Source organism: Centrocercus urophasianus, unplaced genomic scaffold (genome assembly GCF_019232065.1).
Source record: "Centrocercus urophasianus isolate 14NV4802_14NV808 unplaced genomic scaffold, USGS_Curo_1.0 seq_11, whole genome shotgun sequence".
NCBI classification, from domain to species: domain Eukaryota; kingdom Metazoa; phylum Chordata; class Aves; order Galliformes; family Phasianidae; genus Centrocercus; species Centrocercus urophasianus.
Window position 1 is genome coordinate 66,358,519 of NW_024884253.1, and position 12,297 is coordinate 66,370,815.

At 33.7% G+C, this 12,297-nt stretch overlaps 1 protein-coding gene across 1 annotated transcript in view; it reads right to left on the reverse strand.

The window, feature by feature from the left end:
- The window catches only part of ABCA13 (ATP binding cassette subfamily A member 13), a 161,931-nt gene that overhangs the window by 30,893 nt on the left and 118,741 nt on the right, over positions 1-12,297 (reverse strand). The window contains exons 52-55 of the mRNA XM_042839232.1: positions 12,005-12,043; positions 10,944-11,197; positions 10,319-10,511; positions 9,256-9,365 (exon numbers count right to left, since the gene is read on the reverse strand). Of these exons, the coding sequence (XP_042695166.1) occupies positions 9,256-9,365; positions 10,319-10,511; positions 10,944-11,197; positions 12,005-12,043 (596 nt within the window). The remainder of the gene's footprint in view (positions 1-9,255; positions 9,366-10,318; positions 10,512-10,943; positions 11,198-12,004; positions 12,044-12,297) is intronic.

Genomic DNA, 12,297 nt, shown 5'->3' on the forward strand with positions numbered 1-12,297 from the left:
AAAAGGAAAAGGAAAAGGAAAAGGAAAAGGAAAAGGAAAAGGAAAAGAAAAAGAAAAAAAAAAGAAAAAGAGAGAGGGAGAGGGAGAGGGAGAGAAAAAAGAAAAAAGAAAAAAAAAGAAAAAAGAAAAAAGAAAACAGACACTGAATTTTACTTGATGAATCACACCATAAAGGTATTTTAATCCTGTCAAAAGACAACTTATCATGATTGTGATAAACCTTGCTGGTTACTAATTAGAATGGGCTTTTGCTCTTAATAGCAAAGATGTAAAATTTTAGTACATATGCAACTTTGGATGGTGCCAAAGAAGTTAACTATCTGCCTGCAGACATCTCGCTAGACAAAGAAATAGAAGGGAGAAAAAAAAAAAAAAAGAAAAAGGGAAGTGGAAGGGTACGGGAGTGTATTTTATCATTAATCTATAACTACTTACAAATTATTTTAAATGAGGTATATATAAATTTTTCTCCCAGCTCAGGTTCTAGCTATACCTAAATAAAATAATCAAAACATACGAGTTTTTTAAGGTCAAATTTACCTTAAGATATGGATTCAATAATGATGATTTTTCTGCATAACCTGACAGAAGCTGTGGATTCTTCATTTAATGAATTTTAATATTACAAAACTACAGTAAAATGCTGTCAAGATTCTACTAAATAGAGTGAACTGTATAAATTTTGCTATACTAGAAAGATTCAGGCACAGTAACAATACTTTCTTTTTGCTGCAGCTACTCTCCTTGGAGAACTAAGAACTAATTCTGGTAATATGCCAAGTTCAGTCACAAGAGAGCAAATCACACAGGGGTAAATTCAGGGACATTTACTCAGCACGAAGTTTCTGTATGGATAGATACATGTACTCCAGAATGGATCCGTACCACAAAGAACAAAAAATTAGTGTGCATGGTTGCAAAAAATAACAGATGCCTGATGTCCTTTAGCTAGAACTTGATTAGGCAATAGTTACTCAGTTTGCATCAGAAAATAAAAACACTTCAGAGTCCCCATTGCTAATTACACAGATACGAGTTTAGTGCTGTGCTTCCTATAAGGTGCATACAGCCTATAATGAACAAGATCCCACTCAGCAACCTTTAGTTTTCATAAAGAAGAATACAGTGACAATACATCATTTAATACTCTTACTTTGCTTGGTCATTATCTTACAACTGCATCTATTAGTGCTGACCTTGAACACTTAGAACATTCCCATTAATAAAGAAATTCTAACTTATCCACTAATGAACTCATGGACCTAACGTTTTTCCATCTCTAGATGCCTGCCTATATATTACAGAAAGCAGCATGAACAGAAGGAAAAAAAAAAAGCCACATATAGATTCTAGCTTTTTATTGAAACTTTTTCTGTAGGTACAGTACAACTCCTATTCTGTCCTCAGCAATATCACTGAGTAAATGTCCAAAAAAAAAAAGAAAGGATCAACAAGCAGTTCAAAAGAAGGGATTCTGTCCCTCTACTCTGCTCTCAAGAGACCCATTTGGCATATAGCATTCAGTTCTGGGGCCACCAACACAAGAAGGACATTGAGCTCCTCTGGACCTCCACAAAGATGATCGGAGGGGCTGGAGCACATTACCTACATGGAATGATGGAGAGTCTTGGGGCTTTTCAGCCTGGAGAAGAGAAGGCTACACAGGGACCTTATAGCAGCCTTCCAGAACCTGAAGTGAGCCTATAGGAAAGCTGGGGAGGGACATTTTATAAGGGCACATAGTGACAGGATGAGGGGAAATGGCTATAAACTGGGAGAGAGAAGATTCAGACTCAAATTATTTACTGTCAAGGTGGTGAGACACTGGAACAAGTTGCCCAGCGAGGTTGTGGATGCCCCCATCCTGGGTGCATTCAAGGCCAGGCTGAACGGGGCTTTGAGCAACCTGGTCTAGAGGGAGGTGTCCCTTCCTATAGCAGGAGGGTTGAAACTAGGTCTCTTCCAACCCAAAATGAAAAGAGCATTTCAAGTAGTTACAGCATAATACCAGAAAACATTTTCCCTAAATGATATGCTGTAAATGACATTAAAAAAATGATGCTGCTCAGTACATTAATTACATCCTTCTTTAGCAAGCATCCTAATGTGTAATATCAGAATTGAATTGGAAATATGTGTTCTTATATTTTCTGAACTGTAGATTATCTTGCAGCAAAATGAAAAATCATTTTCTCGGCTCAGAGAAAAACAAGCAATTGTCTTCTGCCCTTTTATTGTCAGCATGATAGCATTTCTCTTTAGGCCATTAATGTAAACAACATGAGAGACAGGAGGAGAAAAGTTAATTTTAAAGATACAGAACATATAACTTCAGATTCCAATTTCTCTCCGCCTTTCGGACAGTAGGACACTATGAATAGGACAGTAGACACTATGAATCCTAACGTAATACCTAAAAACTACAGTCTGAAAGTCAGACAAATACAAGACTTCCTGCATCATTATGAAAACATTTAGTATAGGTTATCTTCAGATCTTTTTAGTTACTTTGATTACGTATCTTGACCAAGTTCAGACATGGTCCACATTTCCTTCCTGAAGATTTGTTTTTAGAATATATTATTAAGCTTAGTCAATACATCAATTTAGTATTTAATTCCTCTTGTAAAGTGAAACAGCTGCAACAGATGAAACGAACAGAATGTGTCCGGAATACTTTATACATTAAATAAAGATTTACACTTGCAAAACTACATTTTTATTATACTTCCTGAAAAGGTCAACAGTAAATACATCATTCTTAAGAAAAAAAGCTGAGGGAAGCTCTTGAAGCCTCTAAAATATTGTATTCCAATCTTTTCTAAATACTTTGGTTTCCATTTTTTTCCGTGAAAATTGTGATAAATCGTTGTGAATCCTTCTAGAAAAAAAAAAAAAAAGGAGGTTTCTGTAAGTTTGGATTGCTAACCTTTCAAAGTTTTGTGTTAATGATGAAAGACATTCGTCAGCCTTGCAAGGTACAGGGGATAATAAACTAAACTCTGACTGGATAAAATTTCCATTTAAATTAATTCCTTTGCAGATTTTTCTAAGACATTTACTTCCATTCATTTTTTGTGTGTTTTAACACTGCTGAAATCTGATTCCAGCCATGAGAACTACCCTGGGGTGACTTGAGCTTTTGTTTGCACTGAATAGAAAAAAAAGAGTACTAGAAATTGTGAGAAATCTTGGATGAAACCTGTTCCTTTCTGCAACGTGAACTGGACCTGCAGCTTCCAGAAAACAAGGCTAATTATTGCAGAGACTGGATTTGCTTCTTATTTGTCACAGTGGTTACTAACAATATAGCTTAGGAAGCTGTGGGTCGACATTCATATGCACGACCTCAATTTCAAGGTAACTTAATACCACCAATATGAGCTGTTTGGCTGTTTATGAAAAATTGTTTCTGTTGACTAAGCTGCACATTTTCATTTGTTTTTGTATGCTCTTTCTGCAGTATCTGAATGCAGTTAAAATAAAGGCAATTATATATATTCTACTTACAATGTCTTCTGCAGAGATAAATTCCATTATTTAGTCAGAATGAAATATAAACTTACAAATTGCTGAAGTAGTTAGACATTCCACTGTACTCATAACTGCACGTTCAATTCCATGCATACTAAAGCAAAATTAACATTATAAAAAATCAAGGTTAAACTATAATTACTGTAACTGAAGTTTAGGTATAATTTAACTAATTATACAGATACACACCGTTAAAACTATCAGCTATCTTGGCCATTATATTTATGGAAATTTATTCTGCCTTTCAAGTAAAGCTATTTGAATTACATTTTAAATTATTAATCATAACTATCAAAAAGCCCAAATTGTATCTATATACATATAGATGTATCTTACTTTTCCATCTTTGGAGAACAGTTCTTAGGTCCTATGTCTTTGTAATTCAACAGCTGAGATGACTGACTTTTAATTCAAATAGGATGGGGAGTTGCTATCATGGAGGATAGCTGTGCAGAAGGAAATGGAAATTCATAGGAGATGAATTAATTACATATGGAAGAAAGCCAAATGCTTCAAGCCTCTTATGAACAAGATTAGGCATGCTGTAACTACTTTGACTATGCACCCACAGCAACTGAGACTGCAGAGTATGAACTTAAAGCCTACTCTATTCAGCAAACTACAATGAAGAAGACTGCAAAACAGCTTGAGAAAAAAAAGGCAAATCAAACTATAAGAATTTTGAGATTTTGTCTTCCATGCTATCTTTAGCCATTCTTAGTTGAAGAAGGCTTTATGATACAGCATCATTAAAGAAGACCAAGGTTGTAACATGCATAGGGGAATATCCAATGCCAGTTGCACACTAAAAAAAAAAAGAAAAAAAAGAACTATGGAAATGTTTGTGAACATCCACACTAGCTTTCATTCAGCCAGCTTGTGCAATGGTGGCTACCTAGTCATAGAAGTAGAGCTAATCATAAGCTAATCTAAGTCCATTTGTACCCTTACAGAGGAACACAAGCACTACAGAGAGCAAAAAGGACCTCTGTAAGCATACAGACCATGCAGCCAATTATCTTCTATTGTTTTATAGCATCATTCTTTATAAATACAGGTAAGCAAATTTTACTAAAAAAATTTATTTTCTAGTCCCTTTCCTTTTTGCTTTTAATATTCCTGAACTTTGCCAAAGAGACTGCTGGTACTTTAGTGTCAGTATTTTACCTCCTTTGCCACTTTTTTACATTGAGGTTGGAAATATATCTAAACAGAAACACACTTTCTTTATATGTTAATTTTTTTTCTTTATTATTTCATCTGGACAGATATGTCACTGATAATGGCAATGTTAATGAGTTACATAAAATAATAAGACAAAATCTCCTATGAACAGCATTTTGCTATTATCTTTATAAGAGTGACTATAATTAGTGATAAATTCCTATTATTTCTCTTGCTGGAGTACATTTATGAGGTCACAGTTACAAGCAGAATGGGACTGCAAAGGTTAGAAGTTGCCTAAAAGACTTTTCAGCCGAATAAGAAAATCTAAAAAAGAGTTTCTTGTTAGACAGCTCAGCTTGCATACTATAAACGAGCATTCTCATGTAAACACTAATATAAATCAAAGCTTAGGCACATACACTATTTAAAAATATCTAATTGATTTGTAATTTATCAAAAAGAGAGTTTAAAAGCCGATCAGAAGCCTTCCCTTCTCCAAAAGTGTCCTAATCAAAGAGAATGCCAAGAAAACTTAACATGCAGAAGAAATGAAGCTAGATTTAGCATTTAATACAAATTTCTGCACTTTTATGAATCTGAATAATACTGAAATCTGTTGCACAACCCCTAGCTTTTATGCATCTCAACTAAGATTTTGTTACAAAAAAGTGAAATTATTTCCAATTCTTAGTGATATGTTCCTTTATGTTTTTTTTTTTAAATTGAACATTCAACAAATAAATAGCATAGAGGCCAACAAATGTTTTTTATGCATATGAAGGTATTGTGAATCTGCTTTTCTACCCTTTTAAAAAGGCAGCTGCAGATCATTAATACATTTACCTACTTTTAGAGTCTAGAGGATTCCCCTCAACACCCTTAATTATCAATGTATGAGAAATGCAGCTCTTTCTATGCAACCCTATATACCTCCAACATGTTCTAGGCTGAAGTTCCAAAAATTCTACTTTCCAATTCAACATACACTTTTGAAAATCAGACCTTCCATTTCTTGTCTTCAGTTGTCCAAAAGGTGCAAAGGTTTTCTTGTAAAATTCAAATCTGATTTCAGCGCAGTTGCCTGAAAGAGATTTTTCTTACTCTGTTCCATACTCTGTGAAACTATTACACTAATTATCAGGAAAATACACTTTTTTTTCTTTTAACCAAAAACTTTCAAGCACTGTTATTCAGTGAAGCAGGAACAGCTACAAATTAAGAATTTTGTGCATGGAATTAAATCAGTTATGTTCTCAAGTATTTAAAATAATAAATTTTCATACTAATTTCTTTATTTGATCATGAAGAATTCATCAGAAAGAATGCATCTGTAGTATCATGTCCTTTAATGTAGAACTCTTAGTAACTTTCTGAATTTAAAAAATCTTATCCAGTCTTTCAGGATAAGACAGGTTTATAAGAGTTGTGTTCTTTCCACTCACATACAACAGAGATGGAATCTTTGTCTATGTTGCTTCTCAAACTACTAATCAGGAATCACTACCACAGGAAATGCCTCTATGGAGGCTGCTTAATGACATAGGTTTTAAATAAAGAAGACTCTAGGTCAGCAAGTGGTGGCCATCAACTGCTTTCTTTGTCAACTTCTCCAATGCCTCTCGGAGAAATACCAGGCCCTTGAAAACAATAATAGGGTGTAATAAAGAGTTCTTAGCATTATATCCCCCTTCAATCGTTTATTTCAGGAACAAGTACAAATCAATCCAACTAAAGCCCCTTGGGCACCCAATACACACATCAGACAGAGCTACGTTCTACAATTATGCGTAGTTTTGCATTTGTTAAGACATATACAATTATCAGACACAAACAAATCTTTTGAGAGCAAATATCTGAAAGCTGCAGTTGTCTTCCTCATATGGAGTAAATATATTCCTTAGAGAACACATTGTACAACAAATTAAAAGAGATTCATATGTCTATCAGACTGAAGTTTCTTGGTTTTGGCTCCCAAGACTTAAGTGTGATAGCTAAAGATCCGGGACTCAGAGGCACTAGTTTTAATAGCTGTTCTCAGTTGCAACTAATAAAGATGTAAATAACAATTTAGAGACATCTAAAACTGAATGAGGATTTAGGACACAAAAGTATCAACTGCAACACAAAATATTTCAAATTACCTTTTTTGTTTTTCCCACTGTTTAGAAACTTGTTATTTGTACCAGTTCTTGTACTTTTATGTAGGATAAACCTGATTGCTCCACAGAAAAGGAAATGACTGTGCCTGTAATTCAACTAAGATAGTAACATCAAAACTTATCACAAGCATCTTTGTATCTTCCCAACAGGCTACAGATAATTGAGTTGGTTCACTGATCAAAATCTTATTCTCTTTTTTGGTTTTAAGACTATAAATCAAACCTATGCAGGAAAATATGTATATATATTCTGCTTTGGATGAATAATTTCAGCAGTAGTCCAAGTGCTAATAAAGGGTTCTTCAGGCTGGCTGGTTGACAAAAAATTTGTCCTCGCTTGATTTACAGTAATACAGCAACATATTACATTGTGTTTTGCCAGAACTTAATATCACACAACAAAGTCTGGAATTAGTCAGATCTCTACTCCTAGCCTCAAAGCAATTTGCTTTGCCAAGGTTAGCTACTGTGCAACTGCAGCTCCTGCTTGAGTTTTACACCTCTACAATATTAGAATAAACATAGAAATATGGGCTTTACAGTCACTTGTGGTCTTCTGTCTTCAGCTGTGGAAGAAACAATGAAACCCCTGGCTAACTAACATCATAATAAAATATCATATTGTCAAAGATATTATAGACACTTAAATGTGACCATCTCCTACGACTTCCTCTCTAATCTTCTAAATGTGTCGAATTTCATTATCTACATTCTACTTCACAGTAAATAACATTACATTTTACAGTATGCATTCATGTTAGATTTTAAAAATACAGTGCAAGAAATCAAAGTAATACACAAGATGGCTACAAATATAATCATGCATTATATTATTATGTAGCACAAATTATCAGGCATTAATTTCTTTTCAAATTTATTATTAAATACCAGGAGCATATGAAAGTTGAACTCTCAGAAGAATTTAGATCTATTTAGCTACAAGTGCATTAAAACAATCTTGTAAAAAGCATTGTTAAATTGTTTTGTGATTTTTTTGAAGAGTTACCTTTAGGAATTCTGATAAAATAAATCATGTATTTAATAAACCTAGTGTAACTGTCATTAAAATATATTCCTGACAATGAAATATATTCTTATAACTTTATATTTGCTTTGAAGTCAATATTAAGATATTGAAATTATAACACCAGATCAATTCATTTTCCTATACAAAGATGTGATATCACATTGTGTAGGGAAACCATGTGAGATCCCTGAAAGCGCAGAAAGGACCAAAGATGAGTCCCGTTAAAGCTTAGAGTAATTCTTAGCATCTAAACAAAATCTGGAAGCTTAGATACTCCCTTGAGGACAATAGCATATTAGAAATCATTACAGATCATTGTATTTCCACAAATCTCAAATTCTCTTCTGACCTCTGTAATATCTTTGTAAATGCATTCCAACTCCACGTTTCAAAGAACAGCAAATTTTATTTGTTACCTAATTTTTAATCACTTTTTTTTTTTTTTTTTGGTCATTATTGCTGAGAAAAAAAAAATCTGCTTTGTTTTGGGAAATAAATGAAAACAACTGTCTGTATAAACACCCTCTCATGTCATTTCTTGAACAGAATTTTTCATTTTATCATTAAATCTACTGGATCTTTCCTAAAGAAGAGAGAAAATACTGATGTAAAAGAGCATTTAAATTCTAAAACACAGACATGCAAATTCTCATTTTGGAAATTTCAAAATATTTCATTTAAAAATTTTCTGAATTAAACCCTCACCTCTACTTCTTCAAAAGACATATTTTGAAATAGACATAATTTAAAAAGGAAACTTCAAAATCATTTACGAGCCCAAAATACAAACTCACAAGCATACGTGCAATATAAGGACTTTTTACTTTGGCTTGACATTAAAATAATTTTATCATCCCAACAATGTGCTTAGTAAAAATCTGTAAATGTTGGTTATATCTAAGCCAAAAAAGCCATTATTCACTTATTCCTGCATCAAAGTTAGCCTCAATACGACTAAGACTATCTCCGATCCTAATTACAGTCTGTATTGATTAAATAATTAATGACACTAAACGACACACGTGCCAGGAAATATTTTAAAAGTATCCATTTGAAGCAGTGATCACCATTCAAACACTGGAAACATTTCAGTGCAGAATGGAGTGATATGTGATATGTCCATTTGTCTGGACATAACTAACATGAAGATTTTTGTTAAAACTAAGGCTTACTACTCTTTTGCTACTATATAACTGCTGTCATAATCCCTGCCCTTCCTGACAAGGCTTGACAGTGATGATGCAATATACATTTAAAAGGGAACAAAATAGGTCTCTATACTACAAGTAAAAATGATGGAAGACTGCTGAGTCTTTGATCACTGGCATTATCCAGTAGCACTATCTGATCCAACCCTGCATTATTTACCCTGTAGGAGTTCGGATAACAGCACGCCCAGCAGATGGAACAATATCTCCAGTCATCATCTTAAACGTTGTGCTTTTCCCAGCTCCATTTGTTCCCAGGAGTCCAAAGCACTAAGAGAGATTAAAAAAATAAAAAAATTAAAAAAAAAAAAAAAAAAAGAATTGATGTACTACATTGCATTAACTCTTCAATGGGTATTTTTCATATTTCCTGTCTTGTTTGTAAATAGTTAATGTGATTGTTTAGTATATGCAATTCCTTTTTCAACAGAAAATAAATTTCAAATAAAATAAAATGCTTTGATTAACTCTTACATTCCTACAAGTGACTTATCTAATATTCTAACCCTCCACTTACTTAAACCCCTGTTCTACAATTTAATGCATTAGTTATCAATTTTATTATAAAGTGCTGGAATTGAACTTGAGGTTTTCATATCCAATTTGAGAGCCAGTCTATAGAGTCGATATTTCTCAGCTGTTTCACTTCGTACAGTGAACAGTGAACATCCTAGATAGTGACTCCAAACAGAGCACCACTGCAAAGAATACCTTCTTAAGTAATGGCAGTGTTTGCATTAAGACTAAAAATAGCACTCCACAACTTTTAAAATACTTGTTTCATTAACTGTTTTACTGATAAATAGTCCAATGATTTCAATATGAGAAATACAATCTTGCCTTGGGACAAACTCAGGATCCTATCCACAATTTGCATTTGAGTTAGATATTCTTTGATTTCTCTCTGGACACTGAACTGCTTTGCTCTCCCTGGTATTTTATTATGTTAGCCAATAAAACATTAACTTGCTTAAGATAAACAAGATAAAAGAATTAAGACTCTAATAAAGTGTTGAATAAAATAAATAAAAAGAACAACCATGCAAACTGTTGCTTCTGGAAGATCACAAAAAATTCTACTCTTATCAAGTTATTAATTTTCAGAAATTGCTACAATTAAAACTGTTCTACTGCTATCTACCATACTCTGATTGCAGATATGCAGGTCCGAACAACTGTTCAGAGTCAAGAGTTACTCTGAAAGAAAAAAAAGTCCTCTTTACCTCTCCCTTTGTTATTCCCAAGCTTATGTTTTCCACAGCTGTGTTCTTCTTATTGAAACCTCCATAACACTTCCTGAGATTGTACAGAAGAAGAACATCATTACCAGTTCTTCCCCTAGAAAGTCGCTGTCGCTCCATTTCTACATCAATGTCTTCTGATGGATTGACCACACTGTTAACTAAATGCTGACCCCTAAAATAGAAAGTGACAACAAATTGGACATTACTATACTCTGAGTATTTCCCTAATTGCAATCCTTCAAAGATTGTTGATTCAACCTCTGCAGAATCCAAGAAAGACAGAAAGTATTTGTGTTTTTTATACATCACATACGTGTTTAAATTTTTCTCCTCCCTAAAACATAGTTGTACTCTATTACTCATAAGAAACAGCAACTGGGACTTTAGACTGAATATAAACACATTGAAGCAGTACTTATATCAGAAAAGGAAATCCTTAGTTCAGAATGGGAGCATGAGAGTATAAAATCATCACATATTTTAGTTCAAATAACTTAGAAACAAATAAAACAGACTCCCCAGATGAATGGAATGCTACCATTTTCTTACTCTAAAAATTAGTTAACTGTCTACTATGGCAGAACACAAATGATAACACACACACCTTGGTTTCTGGAGGAGATCCCAATGGAAAAACAGCCGTAAAAGAAGAAGAACTGTTCCCTGTAGGGCCATTTCCACAAAAATCCAGCCCAGAAAATTCATTTCAAAAGGGCTTACATACGAATCTATTCCAAAGTTGCTGGTTAGGTCAAATTTGATCTGGTTGTATGAAAGCTCTATTAAACCTTGGCCTAAGCAGAATTGTGGAAATACAATAAATGCCCATCTGAGGATCTTGTAGATGTTCTGAAAACTCTTAAAAGTCAGCAAGAAAAAAAAAGGAAAAAATGTGAGTTTTTTCTAATCAAATATTAAGGACTTTCACTAAGCTGGATACAGCATTCAAATCTCACTCAAGGCAAACTGATTTCAGCAGAACGTACTGTGAACTCTTTTGAAACAACAATCATCTCTTACTATGTGTTTTAGAATGTCTAAATTTTAGAGTGCCCATAGCTGTGGAATACTAGTGAAGGTTGACATTTACAGACAGTGACAGAAGAGACGCATGGCTGTGATCATTTCATTTACTTAAAATATTAATATTTAAATGTTATTAATTCTAAATCATTTACTTAACACCAAGTCAGTGTCCTTCCAAACTTGAGTGATGTATAATCCATATTTGGTTTCAAACAGCAAGTTTTTGATTTAATATGTGCATAGGTAGTCAAATACACATTCTGGATTTTTCTTCATCAGGTTATGAATTAATTGTATATGTAGAATGAGAATGCATATTTCTACCCAAACCATGCATTACAGATCCTAGAAAAAAGCAGATTATCTCCTATGTAAATATTATTCAAAGACATTTTACAGGGTATATAACCTATTCAAATGGATCTGAATAGCCTCTATTATGACAAATTACAACTTAATTCATTATTACAGTACAAGCTACATCTTTTTTTTTTCTAGTTATAAGCATGTCAAAACTCAAGGTAGTAATAAGCAGAACAGCATATATGGAGATAAAAAAATCATGAAGGTTTAAGATGGCTAAATTTTCTGCTGGAAGTGATCTTGTCTGTGCACATGTAAATATACATATATACATACATATCCATATATGACGGCTTCTCCAAAAGTAATGCCAACCTCTCTTCTATTTCTTTCCTTAACGTTGGCCCACAACATCAGAAGCAGACGTTGGTACTATGGCAGTAGAGACTGAACCTTTCCACCAAAATCCCATTACATTTACTTGCTGTGACAGATGGCAGCAGAGGGGCACTCTGGCAAAATGGCATCTGACATGAAAGTGCAGATTAAGCAAAGGCGTGGAACTGAATTTCTCCATGCAGAAAAAAAAAAATTGCACCCACCGACATTCCTAGTCACTTGCTGAACGT